This window comes from Prionailurus viverrinus, chromosome C2, assembly GCF_022837055.1.
Source record: "Prionailurus viverrinus isolate Anna chromosome C2, UM_Priviv_1.0, whole genome shotgun sequence".
Taxonomy (NCBI): domain Eukaryota; kingdom Metazoa; phylum Chordata; class Mammalia; order Carnivora; family Felidae; genus Prionailurus; species Prionailurus viverrinus.
Window position 1 is genome coordinate 145316014 of NC_062569.1, and position 17715 is coordinate 145333728.

The 17715-nt window shown below is 36.8% G+C and overlaps 2 protein-coding genes across 2 annotated transcripts; both read right to left on the reverse strand.

Annotated features, from left to right (window-relative positions):
- Positions 1–2413: 2413 nt before the first annotated feature.
- LOC125174687 (keratin-associated protein 19-7-like) lies at positions 2414–2575 on the reverse strand. The gene has a single exon (XM_047874316.1). It carries the CDS (start codon positions 2573–2575, stop codon positions 2414–2416), a length of 162 nt encoding a protein of 53 aa, XP_047730272.1.
- A 4377-nt stretch (positions 2576–6952) lies between these two features.
- On the reverse strand, positions 6953–7144 carry LOC125174649 (keratin-associated protein 19-7-like). The gene has a single exon (XM_047874228.1). The coding sequence runs from the start codon at positions 7142–7144 to the stop codon at positions 6953–6955; it is 192 nt and encodes a 63-aa protein (XP_047730184.1).
- Positions 7145–17715: the final 10571 nt, after the last annotated feature.

Here is a 17715-nt window from a genome sequence, read left to right on the forward strand (position 1 = left end):
GAAATAACAGAGTCATATAGCTGTATCTCATTTGCTTTGTACATGGAGAGTCTACAACACCCAGACTGGAGCAACTAAAAAGCTAGGTTATAACTGATGGCTGAGCAAACTTATCTTTAGGTAGGCTGAATAAGTCTGTGCCTTTTGAAGGAAGACTTCCATCTTTTGAGAGAGAGAGAGAGAGAGAGAGAGATGTATATAGATATAGGTGAAATCTAGATAAAACTAACACTGAAATTAAGAGTGTTAATTCTCTAAATCAAAACCACAATATGTTGGAGAAATGGTGATTCTACCTAAGAAAGGTAATCCTTCTGCATATGCCATAAATGCAGCTGTGCTCATGGAAGCTCAGAGGACACTGTGACACCTGAACTCAGAAGACCTTGACCTTGGTCCTGATTTGGTCACTAGAGCCTACATAATTCTACAGAAGCCAGTTACTTTTCTGAGGGGTGTGTGTGTGTGTGTGTGTGTGTGTGTGTGTTTACTTGAAAGATAAGTTGCATGACCCTGCTGTCATTTAATGTCTTGATTTTGGCAACTTTATGACACTACTATTTGACTGAATCAAACATATTTGACCAATTTTGACACATTTAAACAAAATAGCTTAATTTTATATTGTTCCCCGAACACATCATTTGATTTTAGGAAAAAAACATTGGTATTTCCTTATAGCTTTTTCTTAATTCATCAGTAAAATGTCTCTCTTCCTGCCCATTTTCATCAGGTACAATTCAGATTCATAAGAAGGCTCTGTGGATTCAGCTGTGTTGAGCATCAGCTTAAGCTGAAAAATAAATTCGTTCAAAATTATGTCTGGTTGTTTGTTTCCCTTATTGGATTGAAAAATTTTTTTTTTAATTTTTTTAATGTTTTATTTATTTTTGAGACAGAGAGAGACAAAGCATGAGCAGGGGAGGGACAGAAAGAGAGGGAGACACAGAATCCGAAGAAGGATCCAGGCTCTGAGCTGTCAGCACAGAGCCCGAGGCGGGGCCAAACTCAGGAACCGTGAGATCAAGACCTGAGCCGAAGTCGGTCGCTTAACTGACTGAGCCACCCAGGCGCCCCTGGATTGAAAAAATTCTTATATCTGGTCATGAAGATGCAATGAGAATATAGGAAAGCTAACTAAAAATTTTAGTTAACATATTTTGAGTTAAATGACCTCACAGGAAAAACCTTGCCCCAATTCATTACTGAGTTATAGATATCGGCTGCTTGATGCAAATGTCAAATGATACAATGTGCAAAATAATACGACACACGGGGTGAAATCGTTCAAAATACAAAAATTCTTGGAAAGGTGATTTACTTTCATAATGAGCCTAGTGATATGGTTTGATCTATTATCATTTGATTATGCTTAAAATAAAACAACCAAATAAATTTCTAAATAAATGGAATTATTATGCATTGTACTAAATTGAAAAATGTGAGTTGAATAACCTAAAACACATATATTTGATAAATAGATATGATGCTGTTATCGACTTAAATCTGAATATTATCTAAGTAGGGGCGCCTGGGTGGCGCAGTCGGTTAAGCGTCCGACTTCAGCCAGGTCACGATCTCACGGTCCGTGAGTTCGAGCCCCGTGTCAGGCTCTGGGCTGATGGCTCAGAGCCTGGAGCCTGCTTCTGATTCTGTGTCTCCCTCTCTCTCTGCCCCTCGCCCATTCATGCTCTGTCTCTCTCTGTCCCAAAAATAAATAAACGTTGGAAAAAAAAATTTAAAAAAAAATAAATAAATATTATCTAAGTAAAAGCAAGAGATTGAAAAATATTAAATTGCTAACCTTTCGAAACATTTTTTTTCATTTTGGTCTAGAATTGTTAGTTTTTAAATTTAGCTGCATCCATGTTTGTGAAGTATATGAAAAAAATTTTTTTTTTCTTCTAAGCCAAGCTTCCCTCATTGACAATTTAGTGCAACTGTCCTTTCAGTCAGTCCCCTCTGAATCTTAGAGATTCTCAATGTGTACAGCAGGTAAAATCCAGTTGTCAGGCTCTATCGTTTCACACTTAATTGGGTAACAGTTCACAGTCTACTGACATGTCTTATAGGGCTAAAAATTAAAACAGCACATCACTTCCACATAACTGAGTTCCATGAACAAAACAAAAACCATATTTTGTTTTCAAATTTAACATTTTATTGGCAGGTGAACAGATAATCCAGTGCATTATAAGAGCAAAACAGAAGAAGATTCTAGAGTTATGTTGAAGATGTAGGCATTAATTGAAAAATTCAAAATTCTGAGAAGCCAAATACTTTCATGCAAATAATCCCACCGTGATATTGGAAGTTCATATACTGAACATCAATTTGGGGAAGTCCCTTATAATTTCAGATGTTGGTTTACTGGCACAGTCGTTTAGTAGAAGCCAGAGAACCCATATCCTCCCTAACACAGTGGGAGGCAGCAGCCATATCTGTGGCTTCTCCAGCTCCAGCCACAGCCCAGTCCAGGGAAACTTCCACATCCCCAGCCACAACCATAGCCCGGGCCCCCAAAGCCTCCGTAGCCGTAGCCCAGGCCTCCATAGTAGTTGCTGTGATGGCTCATGGTGTCGCGGGTGATGAGTTGTTTCTCTGTTCAATAGAAGATCTTGAGTGTGAATTTCAGCATGCGTAGAGGGATACTTACATGCCCTGAGCAGACCAGGTGATAAAAACACATGCTACCTAGTTTTGTGTCATTCTGTGTGTTACCTGTCTGACACGATCCTGACATGAAGAGGCCCTCGAACTCATCAAAGTGTTTGAGCTTGCATTGCTTATGTAGTCATGGTGTCCCTTAAACATACTGCATCCTTTTTATGAGAAAGGATCGCTGCACTTTCAAAGTCTGAACATCCCAGGCTAAATAAAATTCCTCATAACCAGACATATTGCATAACACAGTTGCTAGTGTTGTGTTTTAAAATTAAGGATTGCATCATCTCTGGCTTTCCTTGAATTGTCATTCTTCACTTATAATTAAATGAAAGAAATTGGTTAAATTCAATTCAGCACAATTTATTATATCCTTTTAAAGGCACCTAATACCTCATGGTAAAGTCTTTTTTCAAAGCCAAAGAAGAGAAACATTTGAAAGCCTGGGAGTATCCGTTCACCTGCTGTGAACATCAGTAGAGAAGTTCAGGAAAAAAAAGTTGAAAGAGAGTCGTCTTCGTTCTATTATTTTATAACATGGAACATCATAAAAAATATTCTCTTTTTTGATTTTGCATACTAGCTTAGAAAATCAGTATTTGGGTTAACAACATGAAGTAATATTATTCAAATGTTAAAGGCAAATCAGAGTAATCAAAATGTATTTCATAAGCAGCATTAAAAAAATACATTCAAAATTCCTTTTTTTCACATCCCGAGCCCCTTTCTTGCATATCATCTACCCAAAAATATAGATTACATCTGCCTCTCTGCCTCATAGACACCTTTTCCTCCCTTTCCACTATGGATCCTCCCTTAGGGTCCATAGTGTTATTTGTTTTTTTTTTTTATGAAATTTATTGACAAATTGGTTTCCATACAACACCCAGTGCTCATCCCAAAAGGTGCCCTCCTCACTAATCTATTATTTACCCTCTTATTCAATCAATTTTCCAGTATCACTTGCCTCAGTTCCTCTCAATTCCCGCTAAGGTCTGAGCAGTGAAATAAGGAAACATATACAATTTATCTTTGGCTTCCCTCCATTTTTATCCAATTTTTACCTAAATTCTTCTATATATATCTTCACTCTTACTATAATAGTTTTGTCCTTGTATTCTCTTTGCTTATTGTTTGTTTATTTTTTTTCTATTTCAGAAAACAGCTAACTTGTATCTGCTAAGATATGAAATGCTTATTAAGATCTTAGATGCTGAGAAAAAAAATGCCTAATTCTCCATGAAATTCAGTAAGAGGCTGTTAACATTTAGAAGGTCTTCAGGGGCGCCTGGGTGGCTCAGTCGGTTGAGCAACCGACTTTGGCTCAGGTCTTGATCTCATGGTTCCTGAGTTCGGGCCCCACATCGGGCTCTGTGTTGACAGCTCAGAGCCTGGAGCCTGCTTCAGATTCTGTGTCTCCCTCTCTCTCTGCCCCTCCCCCACACACACTCAGTCTCTCTCTGCCTCTCAAAAATAAAGAAAACTAATAAAAAATTAAAAAAAAAGAAGGTCTTCAGAATCTCCAAAAATATAGGTATAAAAAGACAGAGTGGAGAAAGCATGAAGTGAAGCAAAAAGTCCTTCAGCTTACTTGGAGAACTTAATCACCTATGTGCAAGGCTGATTCAAATCCTGGTTGAGTCCTGCCAGACACGCTCTTCAACTGAGCATCTAAATTCTTTTTCACCTTTCATGGAATCAAATACACTGTTCAGCTTTTGTTGAGCTTATAAGCAATTATCAGATGATGCATTTTCCCAGCTGGACTTGTTGACTGCTGTGCAAATACTAGCAGGAAGTAGAAAATCAATGAGGAAGAGTCAAATGGATGAATGCACTCTAGGGTTCTTATAGGTAAGGATCATGCCTTCCGCAGACATGGGTATCTCTATGAATGTATCTGAGGATTTAAAGGAAGAACCGGCTCAAATAGTTTTCTTAGTTTAGAGAAGCTCATAAGCCATCATTTCATTTACTTTTTGTTGTTGTTGTTGTTTAAAGCATATTGTAAAATACCCAAATCTTAACTGTACAAATTAGTGATATTTTGCTTTAATTCACAGACCACCTAGATCGATTACACCCAAGCTGCCCAGATTTTCTCTTGACCCACCAGTTAGTATTCCTGCCTAGAAGTTTGCCTGTTTTGGATGTCATATGAATGAAATCATAAAGTATACCAGCACTTTTATCCCCTGAAATACTTTGTACATCACTGTCTCTGTGAGATAGATGCATCTTTGTTGTTGCATGTAACGTTAGTTTTGTTGTTTTCATTGCTGCAAAGTAGCCCATTGTATAACTAGAGCACAATTTATTTACTATTTTGCTCCAGTAAATCTATATTTGAGTAGTTTCTCTTCCTTCCTTCCTCCCTTCCTCCCTTCCTCCCTTCTTCCCTTCCTCTTTCTTTCTTTCTTTCTTTCTTTCTTTCTTCTTTCTTTCTTTCAATGAATCAAGTCTCTATGTACCTTCTAATAGAGACCTTTTTTGTAGACCTAAGCATTCCTTTACTTTGGGTATACACAGGAAACACATTGCCAATTTATACTATATATATTTAGCTTCAGTAGATTCTGCCCAAGATTTTCCAATACAGTTGCTAAATTTACTGTACCACCAGCAATCTATGAGAGTCCCAGATTTTCCACATCCTTACCCACATTGACCGTTTCAGAGTCTTAATCTGATCATCCTTAGGGTCCATAGTGTTATTTGAATATTAGTTTAATTCGGTTTTGCTTGATCAATAATGGCACTGGGAATTTAACATATCTTTACAAGCCACTTAGATATCCTTTCTTTTGAAATGCCTGTTCAAGTATTTTGTCCATTTTTAACTGGGCTTATTTAATATTAATCAATTAATCAATATTTTATAATTGATTAGCGGGAACTCTTTACATTTTGGGGTAGTGGCATTTTATCAAACTTATGCATTAAAATTATTTTCACCTGGTTTGTGGCTTGTATTTTTCTACTTTACATTCTGTTTATACAAGAACACAATGTTGTAATATAACGATGTCTAATTTAGTCATCTTTTTCTTTTATGTCTAATGCTTTGGGTTCCAATTACATTTTTTACTACATCACACATTGTTATTTAATTCTTTCTGTCTGCCTTCTTCAGAACTTGTTCCGTTTTCATTGATCATTCTAAACACGAAAAACAGTCAATAACTTGAATATCTCATTCTCATTAAGTCAAGCTGAAGCTATAAAATTACAAATAAATCAGACAGGTTTCAGTGTGTCAGACTTTGCCCATTTGACCCTGCCAGATGTGCATCAGTTGTGTGATGTGTTGTTCCCAACATAAGCAGTAGCTTTTCCCTGGAAAAAAGATGTGCTGGAGAATTTCCCTAACTCCAGCAGAGACCCATAAAGGCAGGCATTTCAAATTCTAATAATATAATATTATACTAGGAATGTCAAATACCTGCTCCAAGCCATGGTATGGATTTTTCTTCTTTAGAACTACAGAAGGCCTTTGTTCAAATTCTGGAGAATTACTATTAACCATTAAGAAAATAGAATAGTTCTTGAACCCTGTCACGCTAAGTAGTATAGTCATCCAGTGGAGTCACCAAGCTATTACTTTCTCTGATCTGGTCAATGTAAAGCTAATATAATATGACTGGGTTGACTAAAAGGTTAGGTCTTACCATCTGAATCTGACTGAACAAATGTACTTTTGTGTTTAGCAAACAAGTCTGAGTCTTTCAAAATCCATCCTTAATATCGGAAATAGCATTTGAACTTGACACTGTTTGCTAGTTATTTTTTTTTCAGATCCAGATAAACCAGAAATTAATAGGTTCAAGATTCTAAATCAAAACTAACACCACTGAGCAAAATTAGGTGGCTATTGTGGAAAGCGGATTAATCCTCATAAACTCTGTGTTTATATTGCTATGATCATAGCAGGGACCGATAACCAGGAGTTTAGGACTGTTTCTCTGAAAGGACACAAGAAGAGAAGCACACTGTGAAAGGGAAAATCAGAATTGAGTTAAATAAATAAATAAAATACGCCATAGCTTCCATTTTAAGTGAGGGTAATTTATTGCAAAGGAAACAGGGAAATTCCACGATTACAAAAGTGAAAATAGGGGGCACCTGGAGACATGAAGCAGGCAAAGAGAAGATGATAATTATTCCTAGACTCTAAGATGCTGAATCCGTTGATCTTGGCTTGGTCCCAGCTGATACTGTTTGGTTCAAATTTTGGTTGATTTGAGTTATGAACCTGTAGCCTCAGATGTTCGAATTCCAGGGCAGGGTCTCAGTAGAAGCTAGAGAACCCATATCCGCCGTAGCACAGTGGGTGGCAGGAGCCATGTCTGAGGCCTCCCCAGCCCCAGCCGCAGCCCAGTCTGCGGAAGCTGCCACATCCCCAGCCAGAGCCGCAGCCCAGGCCACCGAAGCCTCCACAGCCGAAGCCCAGGCCTCCATAGTAGTTGCCGTAGTATCTCATGGTGTCAAGGGTGTTGAGTTGGGTTTGCTATTCAAGGCAAGATCCTGAGTGTGAATGTCAGCATGGATGGAGGGAGGCTTATATACCTTGGTCAGAGCATGTGATAAATCACGTGTGTACCCTCCTTTTGTGTCATTTTTCTAATTACGTCCCTGACAACAATGTATTCATTCATTGTCCCCTGACACAGGGAGAGGCCCTAACACTCATTAAAATGTTTGAGATCGCTTTGGTGCCTCGTCAGGGTGGCCTCTAAATGTTATTGCATCACTTTATCAAATTATGTTCCATACTTTAGACATACGTAATTTTATTTGTCAATTATACCCCCAGAAAGCTGGCACAAAAAGTTATGGGATCACTTCATATGAAGGAATGAAGTATCTTCAACGGCAGGATATATCAGACCCCAAATAGAATTCTTCATAGGTAGCATGCCAATCATATTTCATAGTGTTGTGTTTTTCATTGAAATATTTCTTCATGTCTGGTTTTCTTTAGATTGCTATGCTTCATCTCCAAATTACATCAGAGAAATGGGTCAAATTCAAAGCTCTACAATCTATCATGTTCTTTCAAAGCATCTTATTCCTCAGTCTAAAAAAGTGAGGTATTTATCTCTTTCAGTGCTGAGGAATGTAAACATTTGAGAGCCAAGAACAATCAGTCTGACTGTTGTAATACCGGTAAAGAATTCTAGAAAAATAAAATAAATAAAGGATCTACTTTTTTTTCTGTAAGTTTTAGAACGTTGGCCAGTGATGACTGCTGACCTACTTTATATTTTCACATTTGAAAACTAAAAACCGTTTTTGCTTGCTACAGTTGATGAATCAATATCGATATATAATCATTAACTAAAATCCATAGTTTAAATTTCATTCTGTGTGTTGTACAGTTTCATGGGTTTTGGCAAGCGTGGGATAAAATTGTTCAGAAACCGAAGGCAAAACACGGTAATCAAAAATTTATTTCAGAGTAGCTTTAAAAACTGATTAAAAGTTATCCTCCCAAATCCTAACCCTCTTGTCTTAGACATCTCTCCAAATTGCCTCCCAAAATACAGATTATATCTCCTCTCTATTTTTACATTCACTGTTTCCTCCCATTGACTGGCCCATATATCTAACATACAATCTCCTTTTTTTAATTAATGCACTATTTTTAGTGCAGTTTTAAGTTTACAGAAATATTGAGCATAAAGTACAGAGTTTCTATAGTATCCACACACATGCACACATTTCCCCCTATTATGAAACATCTTGAATTAGTATGGTGTGTTAATTACAATTAGTGAACCAATATTGGTATGTCATTATTAACTGAAATTTAAAGTCTAGGTTAAGGATCAGTCCTTGTGTTACACTATGCATGTCATGTCACCACTGGTCCCATGCGGTAATTTCACTGCCTTAGCAATCCTCTGTGCCCCACCTATTTCTCCCTCCCTCCCCCAGACTCTTGCTGCCACTAATCTTATTGTCTTCATAGCTTTTCCTTTGCCAGAATGTCATTGTTAGAGTCATATAGTATGTAGCTTTTTCACATGGACTTCCTTCACTTAGCAATAAGCTTTTATGATTCCTCCATACCCTTGTGGCTTGACAGCTCATTTCTTTTTATCACTGGATAATATTCCACATTGTCTGGAGGTACCACAATTTGTTTATCTCTTCCTCTACTGAGGGAGTGTTGATTGCTTTCAAGTTTGGGCAATTAAGAATAAAACTTCTATAAACATTTTTGTTCAGGTCGTTTTGTGTGAACATAAGTTTTCAACTCATGTGGGTGAAGACGGGGAGAGTTAGTGCTGGACCTTATGCATAAGACTCTGTTTAGCTTTGTACAAAACTGCTAGACTGTCTTCCAAAGTGTCTGTGCCATTTTGCATTTGATCAGCAATAAATGAGAGTTCCCATTTCTCCACAACCATTCCAGCATTTTGTTGTCCGTGTTTTGATTTTAGCCATTCTAATAGGTATGTTACAACCTCTTTTAGAATATCTTCCAGGTTCTGTCCCCCATTAACCATTAGGCTACAGTAGCTGCACAATATTGCAAAGTATGTAAAATTTCTCTTTGCCACCCATCAATTTTCATTCAGTCTATAGTCAGTCCCTTCTCTTCCTTCCTTTTGTATCTGTACTTTCAAAGTAACAGTTTTCCATTTATGTGCCTTTTGCCTATTCTGTGTGTGTGTGTGTGTGTGTGTGTGTGTGTGTGTATTTTCTTCTCAGGAAATACCATACTACACTCTACTAAGATGTCAAATGTATGTTGCTAAGATTTCACTATTTAAAAAATAATACAAATCAAAGGGCTCAGTCAAATTCAATAAGATAACATTATACATGGGCAATGTCTTCAGAATCTCCAAAATGTAGATATAATGTTAAAGGATAAAAGGTAGAAGAAAGAAAATTGTGAGCAAAAGTTCCTTCTGTGGTGCCCTTAATTTTAGACTTTGTCTTTAAGTTCTTGAGAATTTTATATGGCCTCAAATATAGTGCTCAGGTTTTCCTCATTTTATACGTAATTTTCAAATAATGCAATTTCCCAACTGGATTTGATTATGTCTCTTTAACATCTACTATGTAATAACAATTAAAAAAACAGGGGTGCCTGGGTGGCTCAGTTGGTTAAGCGTCTGACTTTGGCTGAAGTCATGATCTCACGGTCCATGAGTTTGAGCCCCGAGTCGGGTTCTGTGCTGACAGCTCAAAACCTGGAGCCTGCTTTGGATTCTGTGTCTCCGTTTCTCTCTCTGCCCCTTCCCTACTCTCTTTCTCTCTCTCAAAAATAAATACATGTTAAAATATTAACAAAAAATAATAATAAAAGTAAATAAATAAATAAATAAGTAAATGTTGAAAGAATGAATGAATTCTAAGGTCTGTAAAAATAAACACCATGTTTCTCACACGTATGGGTAACAACTCTCTGACTGCATCTTAACAATAGGGATTTAAAATAAGAATAAGTTCTGGGGCGCTTGAGTGGCTCAGTTGGTTAAGGGTCTGACTTCGGCTCGGGTCACGATCTCACAGTTCATGAGTTCAAGCCCCGCATCAGGTTCTGTGCTGACAACTCAGAACCTGGAGCCTGCTTCAGATTCCATCTCTCTCTGTCTCTGTCTGCCTGTCCCCCGCTCACCCTCTGTCTCTCTCTCAAAAATAAATAAGTACTGGGGCGCCTGGGTGGTGCAGTCGGTTAAGCGTCCGACTTCAGCTCAGGTCACGATCTCGCAGTCTGGGAGTTTGAGCCCCGCGTCAGGCTCTGGGCTGATGGCTCGGAGCCTGGGGCCTGTTTCCAATTCTGTGTCTCCCTCTCTCTCTGCCCCTCCCCCGTTCATGCTCTGTCTCTCTCTGTCCCAAAAATAAATAAACGTTGAAAAAAAAAATTTTTAAAAAAAATAATAAATAAATAAAAAATAAATAAATAAATAAATAAGTACTAAAAAATTTGAGAAAAAATAAAATAAAATAGGAACAATTTCAAACGGCATTCTGTCTTTAGAGCTATGTATAACCATCCTTTCATTTGCATTCTTTTTCAAGCATAATAATGAATTATAAATTATATACAAATTTAGGCATAAAATCTAATGAATCTGTGGGGCACCTGGGTGGTTCAGTCGGTTAAACATCCAACTCTTGATTTCAGTTCAGGTCATGATCTCACAACATTTGTGAGTTGGAGTCCCGAATCAGGCTCTGCCCTGACAGGGTGGAGCCTGCTTGGTATTCTCTCTCTCCCTCACTGCCCCTCCCCTGCTCTCTCTCTCTCTCTGTCTCCTTCTCTCTCTCAAAAATAAATAAACACTTAAAAATTTTGATGAATTATTGCAAATGTGCATACACTTCCTATATCAAGCATACCTTAATGCCTAAAATGTTTCTATTATTACTTTTTGGTCAATGTCACACTATAAAAATAGCCATCCTTCTAGATTTTGACAACAGCTTCACTAGATCTTATCAATAATTTTCCAAAACTGTTGTTAGGTTTACAGTCACACCAGCAATGTAAGATTTTCAGTTGCTTTAAATCTTTGGCAATACTTGTCAAGCTATTTAATTTGATCATTCTTGTGGGCATGTAATAATATCTGAGTATTGTTTTAATTTGTTTTTTTTTTGATCTGACGAGTAATAATAGTGGGTGCCATTAAATATGCTTTTTGATCATTTAGATATCCTCTTTTGTGAAGTGTCGTTTCGAGTATTTTCTTCATTTTTAGTTCAGTTTATAATATTTTAGTGTTGACTTGTAAGAGCTCTTTGTAGACTTGAATACTGACATCTTGTCAGATCTATGTTCTGGAATATTTTCTTCCTGTATATACCTTATTTTTTTAACTTTAACATGACGTCTATATATGAAGAGAATTTCTTAATGTAATGGGTATGGTATGTTAACTTTTTTAAATGTTTATTTATTTTGAGAGAGAGGTTGTGTGAGCAGGGGAAGGGGCAGAGAGAGAGGGAGAGAGAGAATCCAAGCAGGCTCCGTGCTATCAGTGCAGAGCCAGACGCAGGGATCCGTCTCACAAACCACGAGATCATGACCTAAGCCAAAGTTGAGAGTTGGATGCTTAACCAGCTGAGCCACCCAGGTGCCCCTGATTCATTGATTTTTAAAAATCTTATGTTTTATGCGTTTTCTTGTCTTAATTAAGAAAGTTTTGGCTGCCTCACACTTATTCTTTAATTCCTTTGCTCTCTTCAGAAGTTGTTCCGTTGTTATTGTTCATCCTAAATTAAAAGACAGTTGTAATTTGAATATTTCATTCTCATGAAGTCATTGGAAGCCATACCAACACAAATAAATCAAACAAGCTTAATGCTGTCACACTCTGCCTATTGGATCAGATAGCTCTCTCAGTTGTGCGGCTGATGATCCTGTGATGGATTCTTCTGGACCAAGTGACAGCTTTCCCTGGAAGGAAATGTGTTCTAAAGTTTGTCTCTTAATTCTAACACAAAGCAATGCAATCTAACAGTAAGAGGTATGCTAATATGCTAAAGCTGCATTATACTAAGAGAGTTAGTTTCTCCGATTAGTTATTGGTTTTTTTTCTTTAGCTATACAAAGTTTTTTTCAGACTATGATATGATTATCCAGTTAGGGGGGAAATAGTTTCATGCGAAATTATGTTTCACTCAGTGAAACTAAAGCATACAGTCCTCCAATGGTGACCCTAAAATATATTTACCTTGATCTATACACAGTGGCGCTCCAACACATCTCCTGAATTCACTGAAAGGATACAATCCGGCTGAGCAAATTCATCCATATATTCAGTAAACAAGTCTGAGATTTTCAAATGCATTATAATAAGTTTTTTAAGGAGAGTTTGGATTTTGCCCTATTACTAGTTGTTTTTACTTTGATACAGCTAAATTAGAAACTGATAGTTCAATCATATGATATTTGTGTTTCTGTGCCTGACTTATTTTGCTTAACATAATACAGTCTAGTTCCATCCACATGGCTGCAAATGGCAAGATTTCATTCCTTTTGACGGCTGAGTAATATTCCTTTGTATTTATATACTGCATTTTCTTTATCCTTTCATCAGTCAATGGACATTTGGGCCCTGATTTCACTCGTAAGTGGAATTTAAGAAACAAAATAGATGGACATAGGAGAAGGGAAGGAAAAATAAAAACGGCAAAACAGAGAGGGAAGCAAACCATAAGAGACTCTTAAACACAGAGAACAAACTGAGGGTTGCTGGAGGAGAAGTGGGGGGGGGGTTGGGCTAAATGGGTGATGGGCATTAAGGAGGACACTTGTTGGGATGAGCATTGGGTGTCATATGGAAATGATGAACCGCTGAGTTCTACTCCTAAAACCAATACTACACCACATGTTAAGTAACTTGAATTTAAACAAATAAATTTAAAAAAAGAGAACTTGGTAGTTCAAGATTCTACATCAGAAATTTACAAATCAAAATAAATGGGTGTGGTAAATCAGCTGTGATAATTAAGCTCTTTAAAGATGCATGACCAGAACAAGATGCTTTATTTGAGAGCCCTCAGGAAGGGAAGTATGCGATCTATGTGAGGGTAGGCATGGCAAAGTAGACTGCCTGGTGTTCAGTGACATTTGTTCTAGTCTTAAGTTCTATTTCTCATGCCATTCTTGATCTTTAGCAATCCATTTCACTTTCTGGAGTCCTTTCCCATCCAAGATGGCATTATGGTGAGCTTTATAGGGATCCTACCAGCTTTAAAAATCTATTGGTTTTATTGAATTTGGTTAACTCAAACAAGGATATTCACTTTTTTTTACTACCTATATATATAAAATTGGAGAGAGGGGGAGAGAAATGATGATATTATTATGTCTTTTTCATAGGCAAATATTTATTTGAATTACTAACAAGAAATGGCTCACTCTTTGAAGGTCAACGTTACAAGATACTTGCTATAATGCATAAAGTTCAGGTCAGTCACAGCTTTACTACAGATTACTTTACAAGTGATGACAGTGATTTTTAAGTTTCCACGATGAATAACAAAATATATCAAGGTTCAGACAATATTGAAGAATAATACCTTGCCCCACCATGGAGGACCATGAGGAAAATAGGATAGAGCTTCACAAAAAAAATGTTTATTTTCACTGTATATTTAAAGATATATTTTATTCTATCACTGTTTTTTTCTTATAACTAAAAGGGCTAAATAAAAATAAGTTAAACTAAACAAAAAATAGTTATTTTTCACATCGGCCTTATTTTAGCCATAAAATATGTAAAGTTAATAGTTCAGTACTAAGTTTAAGTACCAGCATTGTCTAACTAAAAGCATTGGATAAGATGTGGTGTAGTGTTACAAGGAAAAAAATCTTCATTTCAACTGAGTATTATGGTTTGCACATATCTATCTAGCCATATCTAGCCATATGGGTAAAGATGTATTATATATGTAAGATATTTAATACATATATTATATATATTATATATATATGTTACATATATACATATATTACATTCATTATATATCTTATAACTTGAGCTTTTCATGAAGCCATATGGGTAAAAGATGTATATATAATATATACAATACATATATTATATATATTACATATATACATATATTACATATATTATATATATAATATATCTTATAACTTGGGTTTTTCATGAAGTACTTTATTTTCTTCACTGTCAATTGTGTGCAGTTACAAATAATCACCTTGATATTTTGAGCTCCATGTATTCTGTTTTAACTTAGGATAATTTATTGCAAAAGGAATAGAAAAATCCCACAGTTATGAAAGCACAAATAAAGGCCAGCAGGAGGCATGAAAGAGACCATTACAAAATGATAAACATTCCTAACATCATAGATGCTAAATGTTTTTGATCTTGGGTAAGTCCTTGATGATCTTGTTTGGTTTGGTGATTGTAGTCAAATTTGGATAGTCCTTGTATGGCCTCAGATGGTGGGCTCCCGGGCCAGGATTTTAGCAGAAACCAGACAATCCGTATCCTCTGTAGCTTGATGGGGGGCAGCAGCCATATCTGTAGCCTCCCCTGCCACATCCCCAGCCACAGCCACAGCCCAGCCCACTGAAGCCCTCACAGTGGCAGCCCAGGCCTCCATAGTAGCTCATGGCACCAGGGACGGTGAATTTGGTTTGTTGTTCAAGGCAAGATCCCGAGTGTGAATGTCGGCGTATGTAAAGGGGTGCTTATATACTCTGAGCAGAACATAGGAAAAATCACACATGTAACCTTCCTTTGTGTCTTGCTGTGTACTATCTGTAATATTATAGCTCACAATTCTTCCATCCCCTGACACACAGAGAGGCCCCGATTCTCATTAAAATACTTCCGCTTACTTAGCTTCTCATTTAGAATGTCCTTGAGCTTTGCTGTTTTGCTTTTATGGGAAGAAATGGCTGACTCCTCAAAATTTGTACATTCCCAACCCTAAATTGAATTACTTATTACCAGGTGCATTACATCATTCCCATTTGATGTCATCTCTTTTGTAATTAAACATTTTGTCTGTTCTGTCATCTCCCAGATGGATGTATCCATCTTCAACTAAGTTCAGGGATATTTGTTCAATTTACGGCTGTTAAATCAATATTTTTCAAAAAGCAAATGTATTTATCAAGGCAAGCACTGAAGAAAGAGCCTCTGTACGGAAAACATTTTTAAAAAGAAGGTACGTGTGGATTTTTAGCATTTTAATTATAATAATCTTTATAATATTTTTGGCTTTGAGCACTAGTTTCAGAACCTTTTGCTTGCAAAACATGGAACAATTAATTTCAGAAACTGAGGGCACAAAGTCCACCTCAAGTGCAGGCTTATCGGAGTAGAAGTTTAATTTCCATTTCAGGTCCTAAAAATCCCCTCCACAATTGATGCTTTTCAAAGCCTTACTAAAACCGTAGATTGCCTCTGCCTCTATGTTTTTGCACACACCAATCTCTTCCTTACATTACCCGACTTGAGTAATTCATATATGATCTTTATTGCCCTTCTCATTTTAGCTTTTATTCTTCTTCCCTTCCTTCCTCTCAAAACCTACTAGGAACTAGCAGTTAAAATCTTAAAGTTTACGATATTTCCCCCCACCCCAGGCTTATATTGGCTTAGTCTAGTAAATACTTCCTTCCATGTCTTTTTCACATCCTCCGTAATATCTTTCCCTTTGTTTATATGTCTATTATCTTTTTTTTTTAAGTTTATTTATCCTGAGAGAGAGAGAATGAACAGGGAAGGGAAAGAAAGAGGGAGAGAGCATCCCAAGCAGGCTCCAGTCTGTCAGTGTGGAGCCCAACATGAAGCTTGATCTCACCAACCATGAGATCATGACCTGAGCTGAAACTAAGAGTCAAAAGCTTAACCAACTGAGCCACCCAGATGCCCTGTATAAGTCTATTCTTTACCCATTTATTCTCAGGCAATGTCTAACTACTTTGTACTATCTTGCAAATTGCTCATTAAGGTCTCATTTAAAAAATTTAAAAAAAAACATACAATAACTCAGGGCCTTCTGAATGCTAAAAGAGTATTTTAAGAATGAAGCTATCTTCAAAGTTTTCAAAGTGAAAACACAGTGGTGAAATGAAACAGAATACACTTAACTAACCTCCATGTAGCTCCTGTCTCTTTATTTTTTTTAATGTTTTTTAATTTATTTTTGAGACAGAGAGAGACAGAGGATGAGTGGGGGAGGGGGAGAGATGGAGAGGGAGACACAGAATCTGAAGCAGGCTCCAGGCCCTGAGCTGTCAGCACAGAGCCTGACGCGGGGCTGGAACTCACGGAGCTTGAGATCATGCCCTGAGCCGAAGTCGGACGCTTAACTGACTGAGCCACCCAGGCGCCCCTCCTGTCTCTTGATTTGGGTCAGTAATATTTTTAATTTACATGATTTTGAATAAGTGGTTGAATTTTTATGACATTCCAAGTATTTTATCAAAGGTGAATTTCCACAAATGAGTGTTTCAACCCTAAACAGCAGAATAGGGAATTAAACACTATTATAGAACTCAGGAAGAAATTGTAAGTAAATTATAAGAAATTGATGGGGCGCCTGGGTGGCTCAGTTGGTTAAGCGGCCGACTTCGGCTCAGGTCATGATCTCGCGGTCCGTGAGTTCGAGCCCTGCGTCGGGCTCTGGGCTGACAGCTCAGAGCCTGGAACCTGTTTCAGATTCTGTGTCTCCCTCTCGCTGACCCTCCCCTGTTCATGCTCTGTCTCTCTCTGTCTCAAAAGTAAATAAAACGTTAAAAAAAATTTTTTTTTAAAAGAAATTGATAAGTAACTATCATGGTTGCCACAATCTGTGCAACTCTCTGACTACACCTTAGCAAGCTACCTTTTGAAGGCCAAAATATGGTTCAATATGTCATAGCCCAACATATCCCATGTCACTTTTTTCCAAACATTGTTCTATTGTTTCTTATCCTAAACTAGAAACAGTTGATAAGCTGAATTTTTCATTCGAAGTCCTTTCAAATACATGGAATCACAAATAACTCAGACTGGATTAAATATATTACGTTGTGTCCATATAACTCAGCCACATCATGCGAAAGTGATTAATGGCTAATTTTTGTTCATTTGGATTTGAAAGAGATGTATCCACCTAAGATAAAACGCTAAATAAGATATAAATGAAAAACCTCACTAGTCAAATAAATAAAAGTAGTTCCAAGGAATAAAATGTGATAGTTTTACACAAGACCAAATTTACCGCTAATAAGCAGCAGGATATTGACATTCAAATATTGTAGTATTAATATATTATATTAATTAATATTATATTTGTCTTGTTTTTTTACTAAGTGAAAAAAATAATAAAAATAAAAGTATCCATTGGAAAATGAAGAATATATATTCCTTTGTAGAAGTATTGATTTATGTTCAGTTGTTAGACACAATGTAGACGATTTTTTCTTCTTTTCACTTTTAGGAAGTTTCCTTTGAAATGGATGTTAAATAACACTATAATAATGGGTAGAAAAGAATGAAATGCATTTTCCCTTGGGATAAATAATAGTCTTTACATATATATAAAGGAAACTTTTGTTAT

Coding starts and splice junctions, on each gene's coding strand:
- LOC125174687 (XM_047874316.1), bottom strand. CDS start 2,575: ATGAGCCATCACAGCAACTACTATGGAGGCCTGGGCTACGGCTACGGA.
- LOC125174649 (XM_047874228.1), bottom strand. CDS start 7,144: ATGAGATACTACGGCAACTACTATGGAGGCCTGGGCTTCGGCTGTGGA.